This window comes from Helicoverpa armigera, chromosome 5 (genome assembly GCF_030705265.1).
Source record: "Helicoverpa armigera isolate CAAS_96S chromosome 5, ASM3070526v1, whole genome shotgun sequence".
In the NCBI taxonomy this organism is placed as follows: Eukaryota; Metazoa; Arthropoda; class Insecta; order Lepidoptera; family Noctuidae; genus Helicoverpa; species Helicoverpa armigera.
This window is the reverse complement of record NC_087124.1, coordinates 11,529,144-11,549,538: the sequence shown is the minus strand read 5'-3', so window position 1 is coordinate 11,549,538 and position 20,395 is coordinate 11,529,144. Positions and strand designations below refer to the sequence as shown.

Sequence of the window (20,395 nt, the reverse complement as noted above, 5' to 3'; positions counted from 1 at the left end):
AAATTAAGAACTCACATTTTATTGAGTAATAAACCAAATGCATTTTGACAATACGCCAATCGCCGTCTAAATAACTCATCGAATCACGAAATGTTCAAATACATCACTGTGACGCGTCCATAAATATTGTCAGGGCATAAAAGGCTCAATTCAGGCACACAGGCTTTTAAAATATTTCTTTTTTAACACAATAATCAAGCTAATTTTATAAAGAGAAAAGTTTTTACTCATTTTTTACACGAGCGCACAATCTCGACCCCGCAATGCGCAAGTATTGTTCATGTCTTGATGGTTACAGTACTTAAGCTTTTTAGTCATGGATTAACTTCTGCCTGGGAAATATCTAGATGGTAGCCAGACAAACAAAGGATTACCAAAAACTGGACAAAAAAGCAAATTACCAATTACGCTAAAATTTTTGCAAAAAACGCGTTCTATCGAATAAAGATTTCTGATGCAATTAGACACAGGCGGGACATGCAGACATATCGCAATACGATTCATTTTACACACTGGGAGAACATATACTAATTAGACATGCATATTTTTTTATGTTGTAACGCATTTGATGTGAAACCCGGGTTTACTGCACGAGAATTTTATTGTTATTAGATTTTTATGAAGGTAATGACAAGAGTTAAACGAAACGATTTTACTGATTTGGGATGACATAAAATCACATTTTGAGATTTAATTTATCCTTAAACCTTAAACACTTACGATAGTATCTTGGGCTTGAAAATATATCTAGAAATAAATAAGTAACCATATATCATTTATCGATTAATTGGTATGCAAACTCAAACAATACAACTTGCTTGCACTGGCAGACAAGTCGTAGAAGTTTTCCAACCAATGCTTTGGATAACTGTAAAACATAAATGTAACTAAAAACCTGAGACGTGACCGCTACGCATTCATTTCTAAAACAGTAGCGAGAGAAATTAATTTCATGACCTATTTCCCACAAAAGTATTGCGCAAAAGACCATCAGAGAATTTGGTTTTTCGTTCCCAGATTCGGAGCGAAAATAAATTGCATCTAAAAACTTTAGAAATTATCGTGACAGTGCATTTCTCGGCCCAGAGACCGTTTTTTACGTTACGCATTAAATAAACTCACGGTTCGACGAACAATTGTACCAATCACTAATTTGATGCCGAAGCTTGAAGACACCATGACTTAGAAGAATCGAACTTTAGAAGCTTAGGTATAGAACAATTGAAAATCAATGATCAACCTACATAAGTAAATCATGACTAATGTTACCGCAAACCTATGGAATGAACGAAATTACTGAATTTAGATGTAAAAACAAAGATTTAGTACAGTACAATAACCTGCGGTTTGGCATCGATCCAAATCTCTTGACAATCATTTATTAGAAACAATAGAATACCAACAAAGATTGTTGGTTCCACGGAGGGTCTTATTTCAAAATGACATGTTTTCTATGTAAAGAAAATGGGCATTTTAAAAAGTCAAATGTAAACAGCTGTTAGGCAAATTCCTTGTGCTAGAACGGGCCTACGAGCCTAGAATGTACTACAATCAGCATTAATATACGTCAACACACTGTATTTGGCACAAGGCTAGCGTTCGTACTACCATAGATAGATTTTATGTCTTGCTTGTTTCCGACTGTTATCTGTATATCGTTATCGCGTTTAAAACAAAAACATTAGCATTTTAACTTAGAAAGATTGTCCTTAAATGTTTCCTAAAAGAAATGTGAGATAAGTCGTTTAAATAGGGTTGTGTCACGAGTCCTGGAATGGGTGACCTAATACTTAAGAATTCGAAATACGATTAAGATTGTCGTATTGGCGTTTGGGCAGTTTGGTGGCAATTCACATCACAAAACGAATCTGACATTATCACCTAAACTTCTTCTACAGAAAAAGTCACCAAAACCGACAATCCTAAATTACTGGACAGTTACTATATCAAAATAATATCGCTCAGCCAAACGAAAAAGGTACTCACCACAGCATTATGACTTTGCGCATTAAACCTGTAGACGGGCAGATATGCTGGCGAGGACTTCGGGGTCTGTGCAGTGCCCAAGCTGGCCTTGTTACCCTCCGCGCAGGAGGCTGACGGTCCTCGGACCTCCTCTATCTGGGCACCGAGGAGTTCGTTCTGAAGGAGACAGTTGTACGCGTGTTGGTCCCGAGCACCCGTGCCGTTGTCCCCGCCGCCATCGCCTCGCGCTTTCTTTGTGGGCTGGTTTTCTGTTCCTCTGTGTATTGCTGGAAATGAAAAAAGTTGGGTGTTTAACAACCAATCTGGTAATTATTTATGTATTATGCACTCTAATTAAATGACATGCTCCAGACGAGCTCAGGTTTATTTTCAATATTTCCTTATAATTGACGTATAACGGCTTTTATAAGTACAGAAATGTTGTGTTTTCAACATGTACTAAACAAAAGAAACGATAGTCTACTTGAGCTATACATTCTCTAGCCTCATCTGCATAAGATTTCTAAGCAAATAAACTATTCATTTTCATAATATTAAATAGGAAGGCACTCTTCAAACACTAATTATAACTCAAAACAAAGTCATGTCAGGTCCAAATGAGGTAATTTGTTAAAATACCAATAGGTGATAAATTCTTATCTAAGTCCTAAAATAAACTAATTTATGGCTGAGGTAATAAGGAAAAATCATCATAATGACGGTAATTGTTTGTCAACAGCAGCAAAGACTGCATTTAAACCATTTAACCGATTTGCTACATTTGACCGATCATAAAATGCCCTCTGTTTCTATTTACTGGCAATAGCATGCTCTTAAAAATAATTCACGCGACAGTTTACTATCCTGCTATTAACTATTCGCAAATAATCTGGTTTCAAAACTTGGCAATAAAATATATATTTCCCCACATGTCAATAGACAAGTTTATTTGAAGAAGTTTATTTGATAGGATTTGATTTTTATTCACACGTGTTCGGTATCGAAGAATTTAGAGACCGCATCAACAGCCCACTAAATCATAGCTTGGTGCAACAGCCCCTAAATGTCCCAATCATTTAAATAAAACAAGTAATATATTTATTTTTAATTCTAGGTATAATTTGTCAACATAAATGACCAGACACGGGTCATCTTAATTTCGAGCCACAAAAACGTCGAAATATCTAGTTAGAAAAGATTAAAACTTTAATATTCAGATCTATAAAAATAATAACTAAAGCAGGTGAATATATTATGAGCGTCGGTTCGTCGTGTGTGTGTGGGTATCCTGTCTGGCCGAAGCCATATGCGCCTGCGCACGTGCCACGTGATTCACGACCATAAAAAACCTCTTCTAGCAAATATAATTGACAATATTTCTAAAACACAGCATATCTCGCAAATTAATTATAGCTCCGAACATTTTCTGATTAATTATTCAGTAACCGAACAAGCTTGTTTTTGCTGCTTGTAAAGTTTTAAAATAATACTAATTTAGTCACGTCTAGTGTCAGAAAAATGTGAGCTTTGAACTCTAGATGCGAATATTAAGGAAAGCGGATACAGAAAGCTCTTTTTGATTTGTAAAAAAATGGGATAAATGAAACTAAACATAAATCAATCAACGACCTTACTTCTTATCCCGTCAATATCAATCAAGCGTGCATATATTTATATGCACGCTTGATTTTTAAAAGCGGCGGAGTTATAAATCTTTATTTATAAAATGAAACATGGAGTATTAAACGAAATACTTTTTTTGTACAGCGATTAGAAGAGTGCTAATGACTGAAGCACCTTTAATTATACTATCTAAAACAGATGGCGGATGTTTGATGGACAGTTTTGCGACAACCCAGGGGATATCGCCGAAAATAAAATTTGCACCCAGTACGGACAACCACTTGGAGTTCTATGTTAATGATGATTCACATAACACAAATACAATGCACTTGACAACAGTGATTCATAGTGCTCCTTAGAAACACTTAATAGCCACAATTTAACGCCTGGATGTGGATTTATCGAACCAGTTTTAGAAATACATGATTGTTAATGTTTTTACATAAAAACTGCATAATATTAACATAAATTCTTGTATTAGCATGTAATATTTTGAAATTTTATATCGAAAGAAAATTAAATAAAATATAGTACAGTTTTAACGTTTTATTGACATTCAGAATTAATAAAATCGATTTTGATATAGATGGCAATTATATTATTAGTACATTCACGATACGACATTAAGACACAAATTACGATGTCTGCGTCTAGGTTTTTATCATCGTTTGTTTTTTTTACCATCTGAATTTAAATTATCGATTTATATTCAACATAATAGACGAGGGGCATTGACGTCCAAAGAACATTTGCGAAGCGTGGTCGATGCACTTCCCAAATAACAAACGCACATCGGAAGCACGTCTCCAAATTGCATTTGAATCGTAACGTAATGAATAAAAACATCAATTGTTCCCATGTAGCTGCTCACGCGCGGGTTCACTCACACCTCTTCCTTCCTGGGGCACCTCCATACAAGGTGGGAGACGTTATACATGCAACTATATTTGGTTACCTACGTGACAGACCATCGGCGCACACATAATTAATTCGGAACATCGCCAAATTTGTCAACATCCGTCCAAGACGCGAATCCGTGCTGAATTATTAAAGGTATAGAGTCTATTTTGCTGAGGTGAGAATAGAACTAATTGTCTAAGCGTAACAGTCTTTTGCAAGGCCTCCACCTACGTGGTGTCTGCCCACATCCAATTGCCCTGGACACGGAGTACGGCCACAAATTGGCCCCAATTTCTGGTCGTAACCACGACTCAATAGAATTGTTCTAGTAAATATTATCTGTAAGTAAATTGCTGGGAATTCTGTGTTTAGTACACAAGATAAAGTGATAAGTTATAGCACTGGTAAATGAACCAATGGACGGGCTGGCGATAACGATAGAGTTTGCTTGTTTGAAGAATTTTTCAATACAGCAAAAAGCTAATAGAAGAAAACGGTGGTGCCTCACCCAGATAGTGGTTATCGATATTCATTGAAAGTGTGTCATACACTCCAGAATGTATGTTATCGGGACCCGGTAGCAGGTTGAAAAAATCCTCCTGCAATGTTCACTTATCTAGGTATGCGTCGATGGGCTTCGACGCGCAACACTTGAGTCAGATTTATAAGAATCAATGCAGTAAACCAGGTTATACCAACAAAATATTCTTGCCTATAATAAAAAAACTAAATAGCTTAAAAGCGTTCAGTTTTACGCAGACTTAGAAGCAGCAGTATATCCTGATTCAAAATTTTAATTTACGACTGAATACTGATCTTTTAAATCGAACTTTCCAACATAGTTACACACTACAGACAGATCTCCTGTGACTTAAATCTCCACGTGACTACATCAACATCTTAATCGAACGTGTAGCAAAGAGGTGGGCAGCTCATTATGTTCAAAGCCAGCCTAAACCTATTAGGTTAACAAATGATTGAAATTCGTTCCAGCTCTGTGTACGATCCGTAACTAAATAGTAATTACGTCACAAGTGTTAGTAGGTTGTGTTTAGTGGCAGGTGCAGTAACAGGAGTCGATAACATGCCCTAGATTTCACGATAACCGATAGCATACGGGTACACCTACGTGCCTAGTAAGATCGTGAAGGCCGTAAATACGAAAGTAGAAATGAACATTGAAATGGAACAAGAAAAGAATATATGCTCCTGCACATGGATATGATATGGACGAAGTTAATATCAATTACATTCACCTTTAGCTACTGTTCAAATATTTGATCAGTGAATACTTTATTCGACACACAACCTGTTTGCATTGTGACAGGTTTCAGATTAGAAATACTGGTGCTCTAAATTTTAATTCCTCGACATAATGGCACGCGCCGCAAAATATGTTAACATCATTTAGTAAATCAACTTTTTCATAAATAAAAAAGTTGCGAACGTTTGACAAAAAAAACTTAAAACCAAGCTAGAAGTGAAGGAAAAAACCGCATGGCACGTTTTCTATGAATAGTGTTAAAGTGTTTACGTCATTATGAGACCATTGCTTAACGAGTAACCCCGACAGTCATACCTGTAGAAATGCACAAATATATGGAATATAGTTTACAGTTTACTCATTCGCGACCTACTATTGCCGTACTATAAACGTTCTAGTGGAACAATCCATAACTAGCGCAATATCCTAATTCAAAGAATGCGATTGTTTTGCAAATGCAATCGGCTGCACCTTGAGAACCCCGCTATATGTGCTGGGAGAATTCTAGAGCCGTAGCGTATATAAGCAAGTACTTGGCTCTAGTACCTAGTAAAGTCAGGTCAATAACGGGATCCAACGCAGCGAGCGCATCGTAAGCAGTTCTAATGCATCTGCGCCCGCGCCGCTGCGCTTTCACAACCAGATACAGACAAGTTCCTTAACCTTAGAAACTTTATCAGCTATTAGGGCCACAAACAACGCAGTTCTATTGAAAACTTATCGTACAGTAGCGGTGTTGTACTTTCATAATGCACCGGTTATCGACTCTTTCTACTTTATCGGGTGACCCGGCCAACAATTGTTTTACTATACTATGCCAGCCGCATGAAATGCACATTGAAATGAAAGCTTTCTGAGAAGGTAATTCAAATGACATCATTACAATAACATGTATCAATAGCTAAGTAAATGATAGCAGGATCTGGAATTGACTATTTGACGGATGCTTACAATTAGCATCTATCAACTTTGACTTATAGGTATTTGGTTAACAATTTCGCGGTTACATTGGCATTTAATTTACATTTTAAATAGTGTGTAATTTTACCTCAACAAATGACTTCATGGGACAAGAATATATCTGAAGTTTCCTTGAAATAAACACAAGTCGCGACTTGTGCACAGAAACGGTGTCAGCGTCCATTCTCTCGTAAGTACATCCGTGAAGCCGAGTTGATCTGCGCACGGCAGTAGCACCTGACGCAACGCGGAACGGTGGAAAACGGAAAATTAGTTGTGAACCCCAATGCGGAGCGTTGAACCTCACGCAATTGTCTGCCACAACCAATGAAATGATTCAGATATTGTAGGAGCACCCACCCACGTGTACTCTTTCAAATTGTATGTGGGATACAATATATTAATAAATAGGATCCTGCATCGTAATGCATTAAGCTAACCATAAATTATAGAAGCAATCATTCCTAGATACTTATTTAGTCCAAGGAAATCGTGCACACGATGCAAATAATGACTTTAAATACAAATGAATTGATAATCATGGCATTTGATATTCAGTAAAATAAAGATTCGTGAGTGCATTGAACCAAAAACGTGGTTCATTACTTAACACATGGATGGGGTCGTGAGCGATTCTGCTTTTTGCATGCAAAACATTTTTTGCTAAATTTTTACCTAATACGAATAGAATATGTTGACGTTTTTGCCGAGCATTTCATTACTAACAACGATTATAATGATCTCAAAAAATCAATATTTTTAGCAACCAAAGCTAGCAAAAAACTATACGACCGCATTGGCAGGTATTAAATTCATATACATCTTGGTATAATCTAGACATGATCGAGCTCAAACATGTCAGAGATCATCAGACTGGCTGCGGATGATGATGTCAGACGAACAAATCTCGAAGACGTCAATTGATCACCAAGCATTGTATGCCATCGGCCTAAATTCAACACTTTGACAACTGATTTATGCTCCAACTCAGGTGTCAAGTCTGGAGACAATACAAAAAACTGTAGCAATTACATACATAGAAACAACAATGCATGCTAATGTCTAGGACATTAATCATCCTGTTTTAAGCTTTAAATAATGCCAAGTGACAATGTTAGAAAATAGATGGACACCGAGAGGATCTATTATGATCGTCTAGGTACGTACGTGTGTGGAATCTCGCAATAATAATTCAACATCGACGAATAAAAAGAATAAAAAACCTACCGCTGACAATATTTGTACAAAGAATCATTTGTTATTAGTTGCCATGTGTCATTAGAAACTACGGCCGATTATCCAGTCATCACACCTCAAATGTTACCTACTTATAAGAGCTTCTGTTCAATAGGTTTTTTGTGGCACGCTGTATATTTCTCGGCACAATGTTAGTACGAGTGGTAGCAGGCACCTCAATGAGGCCATTACTATTGGCATAAGTGAACAAACAATGTAACAGGCAGTGTTTACTTTCGTAACTGCTCGCAGTGAGGGGAATAGCGCGGGATTTAGAATGTCGTCAGGAACAGAACCTTCATTTGAGTACCGCTAAGCAAAACACCGTGCATATTCAAGCACTATTTCAGAATTATGGTCTTTGTTGGTGAATTATGTTCTCGTGTTGGTGAATTATGGTCTTGTGTTACAATGTACTGTAACAGAAGTGCGCTGTAATGTACGCTTCAGTGCTTTCCCCTAGCGACAGCGTCACTTCGTTTCTCCAACCTACTTTCAAATTGAACTACCATCCAAGCAATAGCTAGCTATAGAAAACTTCGAACGAACAGTTACTCGGCACGGACGAGCAGACTTTGAAACCACTCAAATAACCATGTAATGAAAAGTCTAAAACAAGTATAAAATAATAATTCTATCCGCCAGGTCTAGTCTGTTGCTAGCCGATTATTTTATTGTATGAAATCATATAATATGAGCAATTATCATGCACAGATTAAGAATACATTACGAGAAGAAATCAAAACATGCATCAATCAACATTTTATTGAATCATCGTCTAAAAACTTGCATTTAATTTCGTGATAGGGTTAGGCACCGACGAACAAGTCTATAAAAATATGGCCCAAAAAAACTCGACTAAATCCTCGTGTTGCTGACGCGAATGATGAATGTTGAACAATGTGTATTTGTCGTCTTATTCGATCCTAAGGCAGCATCACAGCTGATATCTGACAGCGGGGTGGGCATTCAACATGTCTAGACTTGTCGGAGTACAAAAAAAAAAGGATATTTTTAAGATTGTCGTCAATACATGAAATCAGACAATAGTTATTCGAGAGAGGTGCAAACAGATGATATCATTTGCCAAGTAGTCGATAAAAGAGATGCACGAACGAAAACTCGGAATGACGACAGCCAATTTATCGATTCACATGAAATAAAATTTGTATCGAAGAAAATAAAAATAAGAATTTAACAAACAACAAAACTCATTTATTCCTTCCTACACGTGATTTCAAGTCAAAATATTGGACACTTTTGCAACTTTGTCGCCGTATTATTGTCCTTAACATGCAAAGGGAAAAAATCAAACGTAGTTGACTCAGCTGATCGTTCAATGAACTTCTGAGAACAACTAATACATTTGGAATACTGAAAGTCCAGCTACAGCGTACGATCACGATTTCTGAATCACAGTCAGCTGATGCAAATACACTCATAAAAAAACCTAACGTATTTTAGTCACAAAAACAAATATAGAAGAAAATCATTACACGACTGTAGTAAAATCTCGTCAAATTGTGAATTTATGTAGCAAAACAAATATTGAATAATAGCGAATGACATCATCATTTCAGCTGATCGTGAGTTGAAGGCTGGTCGTAACTAAATTATTGGTGTAGGTGTACAAAATCCTGAGGATGTCATGCACCTTGCCTGTAGACCTGTCTTAAATGTCAATCTATAAAGAACCGACATAAAAATAAATTCTGCAGTCACAATATTTGAAAATGAACGAATTATTTTGGCAAGTTACCTCCACGACAATGCAATAAAAATGACATTTCATTAGTCTGGAATCGTCCATAAATCATTACTAAACATAAAAGATAAGCTAAAAGCACATCAATATCAAAACACGAAATGATGTATCAAGATTTATTTCATTTCAATGCAAGTGACAAAGATTTACGATTAATATGGAAGCGTGTGTTACTTGATGTGGCCGAAAGTGTTAATTTGTTGGTTACAAAATTTGCAAATATGCACTCGCCCACCCAAAAGTGACAGAATCGTGTAAAGTTGACACAGGTGCAAGAATGATCTCCGCCGCGTCAAGTGCAATTATTTGCTATAAACTTTTTTGGATCTGGCGCTTGATTAAAGTTTGCGAGAAAACTTTTAAATTTTGCGGTATTTGCTTATCTTGATTAGATGTTTTAGAATTACTGAGGCGGCACCTCTTTTGGAGAACATATTTTGTGAATGACAGTACGCTTTTCATACCTTTAGCAACAATGAGGTATTTGCATACGTTTTGTGGGAAATTTAAATAATCCGAATAAAATATACGTATGTGATTCATCATTGTGTGTGGTTACTGTTCCAGCAATCTAAACATTTTAAAGTTTAGCACGGAAGACGACAAGGACTGATTACAAGACTTAACATTTTTGAAATAAGAGGCAAGACTGAGTGGACCAAGGAACGTGGAGATAACGATGCAGTGATTAATTAGGCGAATAGCAACAAAATCAACGATGCTAAATATAATCCTTCGAATGCTTAAATACGCAATTTCATGCACATAGCAGTTTTGCGATAAGGCGTCTTATCAGAAGTCAAGCAATTTGTTCCCGATGTTAGTGGGACAATTCGCTGCGTTAGGGAGTGCACACACTTGCGTTTACTGAGGTGACATGCAATGTTTTAATAACTTACTAATCAAACTATTATTGCAAGATGTCGAGTTCTATACTAAAAGTGGATTTTTGGGATAACCAAAATAGTTAGGGGAATCGTTAGATGTAATTGTAGTCACTATAATTATTACTGCACGCATTATTCGGAAAACTAGGAAAGACCCGTTACAGAAACTTGAATATAAAGAAAACGTGCATAATCATCTATGCAGTGTATGAAACAGTTCAAAGAGGCGAACCGACCAAAGGCTCATGTGCGTGCATTTTAAGCAGTCGATGAAGTATTTATCATCAGTACAGGTTGCAAAAGCTATCGCAATGCATTTTATTGCTTTCCTGATAACGAGGCTGGTGATAATTTCGGGAATAATATTACACTTTTAGCGCGTAAACACACTTAGTATTTAGTAGAGGTCAGTCTTATTTTTGTGCGTTTTTATCATTGTGCAATGGCTGCAAATTGATTATAGAGTAATTATTTACTCAATAATTACCTAAAGTAGGAAGGTATCTAAAGACTTTTATTCACCTTGAATAAAAGATAATGTATCAATATCAACAATAACAAAGTAATAGAGATAGTCAATATTACGTAGATATAATTCTCGCGTTATTCAGAGAGGCTGGAGAAAAGCGCTACATTCACAACATTGTGAAAGCAACGCGAAGATGAATCATCATAACTAATTACGCTAAAATGAACCTTAAAGCTACACCTTGTAGCTAACAGAGACTCGATTAAAACGCACTTATTAAAACTCTAATATGCTTATACATTATTGAGGCAAAGCTTGAAAAACTGCTAATTACTGAGGCAGTATTCAAAACTGTCCTATAGAAACCTATAGAAAAGTTATTGGTCGCAACGAAAATTAACTGCCTATAATTGACTCCAATGGCCTTTGACCGGCGTTCCTGTGATTGGTATAATGGACCCTTAATTACCATGCTAATGGGAAACCGTTGCTACATCCGTCTGGCCAGCTAATTTCAGTTTAAAGACCTTAAATGTGATAATAAGAATGAGCAGAAGAAAATGCTAAATATCAACCAATGACGAATATTCTGTAGGTGGGGGGCTTAGACGTATTTATAGAAATTAAAGGCAAAAATCTACACTGCAGTATGTTTAAACCAACTTTAAAACTGTTATTTAGCTACACGCAGACTATAGCTAAACTAAAAGAAAAAATCACGGATCATAATTTATTATTTATCACGCCTTAAAAGGCAAGCAATTTCAACCAAATCAAAACTCAGCTATCAAATGATACACTATCATACGATTATTTTCCAAGCGTGACGGAGCCCGGCTCTGATTAAAAGCGCTCAAATGACCCAAACGAAGCCTTCGTCACGCTATTCGCAACAGTAGGCAAAATAAATGTGCCGACATAATCCGTTCCGGACGAGAAGTCCTCAGGAACTAGACTTATTTATAGATAAGGGCATCGTCCTTTATCATAGGTCTTGGTGCTTCATGCTTCAGCGGTGGAACGCGAAAAAATCTCTGCGGAATTATTCAAGCGAACGTTACGGTGGGTCTAAGGGGTCTAATAACTGGGGTTTTCCAAGATAATTATGAATGTATTAGGATTCGTTAATTATTATATAAAAAGAGATGCAGATTACAAATGATAGATAAGCTACCATTTTGCTCATGAGGATCAAAGGAACAATTATAAATAATGGTAGCCGGACAAAAAGTTAAAAGCTAAAACTGGCGTTCGTTTTTCAAACCTAAAGAATCCCAGTAGTTAATCTCGGTGATGGTTGAACAAGAATTGCGTAATGGTCTTGCCCGAGTGATTTTAATGCCCTAATTAATGCATGTTAATGAACTATCATACGCCTTAGTGTGAATGCCCTGTACCTCTCATTGCTCTGGCACGCGATAGGATTAGGGCTGCAAACTTTAGGGTTTTATAACCCTTGCACTATCATTAAAAGTCTATCTCTTTGTTTAGTGTTTTGAGAATCGATAGACTTATTTAAAGGGGATTTTCAAAGTTGATACGCAGTGGCATAAAACTTTTATAAATACAACTACCACCATCTAGTACTTATGATCAACCGGTTGGTGCAGTGTGCCGGAAAAGCAAATATCCTGCTAGCTTACAGCTCATTCGATTTTAAAATTATCATATTCTAGTACCTAAGATGACGCGCAAGATCTAAGTAAAATATTTAATATCTAATGCGTGGGCATTTAAGCTAGACACATAAATCTGTTTAAATTTTAAGTTTAAAGACCGCTGTATTGCAAAAGTGACTCATCAATGACTAGTACCGCACATCCTATTTCCCTCAATTGGGTGAAGCAAGATAGCGACGAGGCACACCTTTGTTACCCGGAGAACTAATAGAAAACAGCTATTTTAGGATGTAGTGAAGGGAAGTAAAAATAGAACAAATGTGGGAGATAAAATTGCTCGATGACGTAATGAGGGGTTACATTTGGAAAAAAAACTAAAAAGTACTGAAACTAACTTCCTTAAGCCTTTGTACAAGTCCTTAGAGACAGCCCTACCTAGGACCAGTCCTTACATATAAACTTCACGGTCGATGTAACAAACCCTAGACTCATTTATTCCACAATCATATCATATAGCACGTTTGATATTAAACATGGAAAAGCAAAAACTTTTAATTGGGAAGAAAAGAAAATTACTTGAACACGAATACCCAAGAAGCTTTATTTTTTGCCGTGCAGTTGGAATTATTAAGCGTGATTTAATTAGCTATGCATTTGAACTGCGGTTCATGTTGATTCTATGAAAAAAGTAACTTTTAACTAAAGGTGAATGCAGTATGCATTAAAATTATGCGATTACTTAATTAAGCTATTTGAAAATCAAACACGCGTGCGCCATGCGCGCCCTTTATTTCGATGCAATATGGTTCGATTACTTCACAGGAACTCCAATAAAAACATAGGCGATAAAGATCTACAACAATACACACCCACGTGTGTTGCGCTCGAAGTTCCGTATCCTAGCACGTGCAGGATGCGCCAGAGTGACCAAGCTCGTCCTTAGGAAGGACGAACCGAAACGAATTCTCCGCTCGTATCGGTTTTACACGTCCATTAACACTTGCCCGACAAAGGTTCAAGCACGTGCCTTTTCGAAGACCCTTTATTAAATTTTAAATAAAGCAGATTACTCAAAATTACATGCTAATTAAAGACTCCTCATCTGCCTAGCCTTTTCCCAACTATGTTGGGGTCGGCTTCCAGTCTAACCGGATGCAGCTGTGTACCAGGGTTTTACAAGGAGCGACTGCCTATCTGACCTCCTCAACCCAGTTACCTGGGCAACCCGATACCCCTTGGTAAGACTGGTTGTCAGACTTTCTGGCTTCTGACTACCCGTAACGACTACCAAACATGTTTAAATGGCAGCCGGGACCTACAGTTTATCGTGCCATCCGAAACACGGAAGAACTCAGTATGACAAGATGGTCACCCATCCACGGACCGACCGCGCCAAGCGTTGCTTAACCTTATGATCGATCGATCCGCGCGGCTTTGACTTAGCCACGAGCTCTTCCTAATTAAAGACGACACGAGCTAATTAAAGACTCCTAAAACCCTTAATTTACATTTGTCTAGGCAAGTCAAACAATGACTTGTAAACTTTCTCTCTGTAATACAATAGCGTCCAGGTAGCCAAGCGCGAAGCATTATGAATTATAAATAAACCACAATTGTTCATGGTGCCATGATTTAGTCGCATTTTTAATTTTGCTAGGAAACAAAGAAAAAGAGTTTTAATTACGTGAGAAACACGAAGGGCCGTTAACCTTGGTAGCTAATTAGCTCACAGTAACTTGATAATAAGCCGCTACAGAAGCTACTGAGGATACGTAATAAAAAGTTTGTAGCATCACAGAAGCCAATGATTATATTCTAATTCTAAACATCATACAAAACTTAATTAGTGGAAAAGTAAACTTTGGACGCGCTTGACGGCTATTTGCCGTACGTGTTAAGTTTCCATGATAACACTTAATTTTTGCTAGTATTTCAGACAACACGGATACAGCTTAATGGATTCAAAGTGATCAGTCTAGACTGGAGTCTTATAACCGTAGTTGTATCTCTTTCGTTTATTAGCGCATTCATTGAGTGCGAGTTAGACAGCGAAGATTTTATCGCGCCTTTAGGTATTCTAGCAGTGCTATCTTAATTGAATTGCAAAAAACTTCGGCGCATCACCGATACTGCGAAGATCGTGGCAACGTTAGATGAATTTCTTTTGAACTACACGTTACAGGGCCAAGCAAAGACAGGTGGCACCGTTAGGCCCAGTTTCAATTACTGCTGAGTAGCAGAAAATAATAAAATAAAGAGTCGGTGTCAGCTCACCACACAACCTATCATTATGGTTAGATATGAAATTTTGAACGAATCATTGTCATTACAGTCTATTAGGCGGTAGCCAGCAAAAAGACAAGAAGTTTAGAGTATTGACTTTTGATTGGTACAGCACTTAATAGCTATTTTTTGCCACTGAACATTTATTATTAGTTACACTTACGGCTTCTTAGACAAAAATGTATCTAACTTCAGACGATGCTACCGACTTCGGCTACGAATTAAATTCTATTCTTATTACAGAATCTGTCGACAGCCAAAAGCATACTTTTGCATCGATCGGTATTATTGGATAATTGAAGAGATAAAAAATAAACTCGTAATTACTTAAATGGTAGAAGCTCTTAACGCTGCAGCGCCCAGTATCTTTCACAATGGCGTGCCTTCTAAACGGATTTAATTAGCTAAGGCGATTACTATCACTAGCGTTCCTTATTCCACTAATACGGAAGAAAATTGTCTAACGACTATCATAAATTGTCATGGAGCCAGTCGTAATCTGCTGAGTAAATTGCAGAGTAGAATTTCCGTCGTGATAAGTCTTTTTTCTGACAGTAAATTAAATTATAATTTAGGAGTATTACGGCGCCTAGTTTGAAGCGAATGAGTCGAGCTCATGACAACAGCATTGCAATAATTGTATGCGGTTTTTTCTATGATTTCAGCAAATTATTACGCTTGCCAAACCGGAAAGCGCTTTATACATAAACCGCTGCAAAATGATGGTATTGCTAACACAGGATAATGTTTGGGTCAGCTTGCAGTATCTGGTAACCACAAAACATATCATAACTTTTTTATCACATAACTTGCCACGGCATGCGTTCCTTGTTTTAAAATTACGGGAAAAAAGGGCAATTGGAATAAATCGTGGACAATATGATGTCACTCAGCAATAATTTAGAATAAAATTGAAATACCTAATATGAGGTTGTTATAGACTGGGGCCATGTGGTTGTAACCTTATATGTCTGTCGGTGTAGTGTTCCTACCACCCACACCTTGACTTATTACGTAAGCTAATATGGGGCGTGCAAACTCCTGTAAACTGTCATTAGGGGTCTAGCCAGCTGTTAACTTGACAGTTTTTGGGAGGCTTTAACGGCGGCAAGTTAAGCAGCAATGACAATCATGTTATCTTGGTTCGAATGCAATTCAAAATATTTTATATATTTCCCAAAAATTTCCTCTCGCCACATAAACTTGGATCTGTATCCTAAAAATTGCTCAGAAATGGCCTTCGTAAAGCTGCGAAGTTTGTTCACATCACAGATCCCTGAAGCGTGACCAAATTGAGCTACGAGCGATTTTTTGCCTAGACCGAAAGTAATAGGCTTTTGTTATTACTAGATGTAAGAAGACAAGCATAGTAAATCAAAATTATTATGTTATTTAATGTTTGCCACCAACACGAAGAGGTTTTTAATATCAAACTTTTTTTCAAGTTATTTTGTAGTTTTTGCAATGAGAAAGTTCCGTTTTTCAATAGGTACGCTAAGTCGTACTAAAGACTTGATTGAAACGAAAGAATAAATTAACCTAAACGAATCTGCGACTTATACATTAAGTTACAATAAATAGGTATATTGACTAAGATTTCTCTAATGACAAACAAAGGTAGACATCATTAGGCCGCAAACGCAGAAAAATGACGTCAACTGTTTAGTAATTTAGGTATGTAAATTATGAAACTGTACGGGTCAATGGTGAGCAGACTATGGTAATTATGGAAAACCATAGGGCTTTAGCTTTAGACATGGAAATGAGGTTGCTCAATAATGCAAGGACTATTCTTAGAACCTTTTCAAAAACTCCAAGCAAGTATTTCAATACAAAATCAGGAACAGATAGAGAAAAAAGACTTTCTTACAACTAACACTGCCATAATGTAAATTCCATGTAATAAAAAGAATGGAAAAACTTTTGTCTGATGACACTGGTGACTTTGTATGGGGTAAAACATTAAATGGTACCATCAGAGTTTGGAAGAAAAAAACAGGCTGCACCAATCTAAAATAAAATCAGTACTTACTGTACCATCCAATTTAAAAAAAAATACTTATTTAAAAGAGGATTTGCTTGTTTTGACATAGTAACTAAAAAAATACAGTATATTTTTAACCGATTAGGACCAACTTACCTAACTCACCAAACATATTTAGTCAAAACAATACAATTTGTTTACTAAATTAGGAATTTACCTAGCGTCTGATCATACCTAGCCAAATAGTTATCCTCATTTTAATGCGTTATTTGGCTTATTTTCCTATACACCATGAGGATGACATTAAATTTGTTATTATTAACCACTTCACTGTCCAACATGCAGACACAACATATAGGTATGACTCATGGAACAGGGAAGTTATTAATTTATACTATATAGGTAACATTATACACCCTAAACATATAGCCTATACACCCCACTACACACTAAATATATATAGTATAGCAAATGCATTTATTTCAAAATTTTACTATGTACAAAGGCTGCCTGTCTACCGGAGTGGAGCTAGGCTGCGGAGTGGAGGAACCAAGAAATATTAACCAATAGGATTGAGGAGCGGCGATTTTGTGCGGTAAGGTCAGGGCTCAATATCCATGCCGATAACTATACCAGCGACTACTTAAGGAAATTATAATACAATTAATGAAATTCCATTAGTGTTATTTTTGGGTGATTAGCTTAATGGATTCCAGGTAGCATGTCATATAACTATAGTGATAAGAATTTACCTTGAGTTAATTATGACAATAGTTTTTTTTTTTATAATACAATTCTTCATCTCTTATCAGCTATGGTCATTATTAATAGATTCTTTAGGTAGCAGATTAGTTAATTATTGCATTTAATTTGTTTTGCATTGTAATTAGTCACAGTGCAGTCAAGTCAGTCAAGTCAGAAATGAACACTGATTAATTTTCACAAGCTTATTGTGACTGCTAGAATGATTCATAAAGTAGAAGATTCTTTTTTACTACTTCTTTAACTAAAAATTCAGTATTAGAGTACTGAATGGCAAAGTATTCTGCGTTACCCGTTCACTATTGAATTTTATTGGCTATATAATTTCTATTGAATTTAGTTACAGAATAAAAATATATTTATTGTACAAAAATACATAACACAAAAAAATAACAAGATTTTTTTAAATTGCATAGTTATTGAGATTTTGTTCTACCCACTACTATGATTGTGAAAATTAAATTAAAATTAATTAGTTTGAATTTTAAATGCAAATAATAATACAAACTCATTTATAGAACGCCAATAGCAATAAAAATGATAAATCAATACAAATCCAATGATTTCCCAATAATAAGGAACAATTTGTGAGAAGCGCTCAAGATAAGAAAATTAAAATGAAGTTCCTCAAAGTTTACTCAATAGCTTATCAGTGCCCTAAATGATTGTGAACCCTTGTGTAATTACATTTTGAACTTAGAACATGACAACATAGCTGTTGTAACCTTAACCTTCGACATGTTCTAGTTTCGAAACAACGCCTGCATCATTTCTGATTATTTTGATATTAGCCACCACAATGAAGGTTGATAACTACTAAACTCACCTTGAAATGCTGTCTGCCAGTTGTTCCCAGCCCTGCACGGCGTAAATCTGTCTCCATTTGTGTGTTCTGCTGGGAACCTGATGCACTGCTTCTTACTCAGGGGGCTGCATTGCTGCAGCAGCCTGGTCTCGTAATGTTTACTGAACATGTTTCACGTTACCAGTCCTTAATCAAGAGTCCCACACAATAACTGACCAAATTCAAATAGTCTAAATCACAAAAACTTGAGGGTATATGGAAGAATGTAGACTAGAATATTTTATGAAACAGGTTTGTCCTCAATCGAGCATCGTCCGCCGATGATAAGTTCCGAACACACTGTTTACTTCAGTGTCCGGAGCCAAAACAAACAACATCAGAGGCAGGAGCGCTCTCACCGACTGCTGAGTACCATTTGACTACATTGGACATGCTCCATAGCGCAACAGAACACATCGTCCACGGCTACTGAAAGATAACGCACATAACGATATTGTCCCACAATACTTTGTATACCGATATTGTAAAGTTCCACAGACACAATTTAAGGATTCTGATCAATATTTTACGTGTTAAATTATTAGATTTCAGTAAAAAAATGATAAAATAATTCTTTCGCGGACTGTCACAGCATAAATAAAAAAGATGTTGCAAGACCAAAAAAAAATTTTATCTTTGAATACAACGGTCATTTGAGATCAACAAAAGTATTGCTAAACAATGGCGCTAGTATTCGTTGTATATTTCACTTAAAAAATATTATTTATAATTTTTGAGAATACCCGTATTTTATTTTAATTTTAAATAGTTTATAATGTCTATTATATGAAGTACTAGCTGGTGCCCGCGACTTCGTCTGCGCAGGTTTAGTATTTCGAACAATATGTTTACAAATTGTAGCCTATGTGTTATTCTGATGTATAAGCTATATTATTGTAAAGTTTCGTTAAAATCCATTCAGTAGTTTTTGCGTGAAAGAGTAACAAACATCCATACATCCATACATACAAACTTTCGCGTTTATAATATTAGTAGGATTGTATATTTTTCATAAATAAATATCGAGATATTTTTCTTACTTTACAATTGAAATGTTTTCTTTAGTTTTTAATCTGGATTAAGTATTTTACTTCCCTCTTTAAGATTATGTTTCTCAAATAATTAGGTAAATTAGAAAATTCAGCAAAAAATCTTCAACTTTATAATAATACCTAGTGGGGCAGTGGTATTTATGGTAACTTTTTGAAGAACTTTACGATAATTTACTGCGCTTAACATATTAAAAATCGCATTTTCAAACGCGTTACTTCATGATGCTCCTGCTCCACCTGCGTTAGCGTTAACGTTAATGTCAATGGCCAACTACACGTTACTTATTGCATTAAAAATGCGTGTTGGCTACACTTACGCAAAGAGTTAATCCCTCATGAAGTAACGCGTTAACATACATTAAAGAGATTAAACTCAGACACACAAAATAATTCTAAAAACTAAAGCTTTCTCATTTGACCATTCCATTATCGTGCTCGTAAAATGCAGTTACAACTTAAACAAAGTATTTACACTCGTCCTTGCATGCGTGCAATGAGATGGCATTAATGTAGCCAACATCACTTAGCGCTCTAAGCTACGCACTAAAACCCTTTGATGCGTCCAAAAAACCGACACCCGAGTTATCGCTTAACGTTTAATGCTATTTATATTGCCATTAGTATAAATTGACATTAAAATGTTGGCCACATCTGCGTAATGCCAAAATTTAACGCGTTAAGACGCAGGTGGAGCAGTAGCATTAGGGATTAACTCTTTGCGTAAGTGTAGCCAACACGCATTTTTAATGCTATAAGTAACGTGTAGTTGGCCATTGACATTA

The 20,395-nt window shown here is 36.3% G+C and overlaps 2 protein-coding genes across 2 annotated transcripts in view; both read right to left on the bottom strand.

The window, feature by feature from the left end:
* The window catches only part of Fzr (fizzy-related), a 42,234-nt gene extending 23,056 nt beyond the window's left edge, over positions 1-19,178 (bottom strand). The window contains exons 1-2 of the mRNA XM_021341247.3: positions 18,544-19,178; positions 1,987-2,252 (exon numbers count right to left, since the gene is read on the bottom strand). Of these exons, the coding sequence (XP_021196922.1) occupies positions 1,987-2,252; positions 18,544-18,691 (414 nt within the window). The 5' untranslated portion in view covers positions 18,692-19,178. The remainder of the gene's footprint in view (positions 1-1,986; positions 2,253-18,543) is intronic.
* The window catches only part of LOC110383435 (putative nuclease HARBI1), a 244,366-nt gene that overhangs the window by 25,954 nt on the left and 198,017 nt on the right, over positions 1-20,395 (bottom strand). The window lies entirely within an intron of this gene.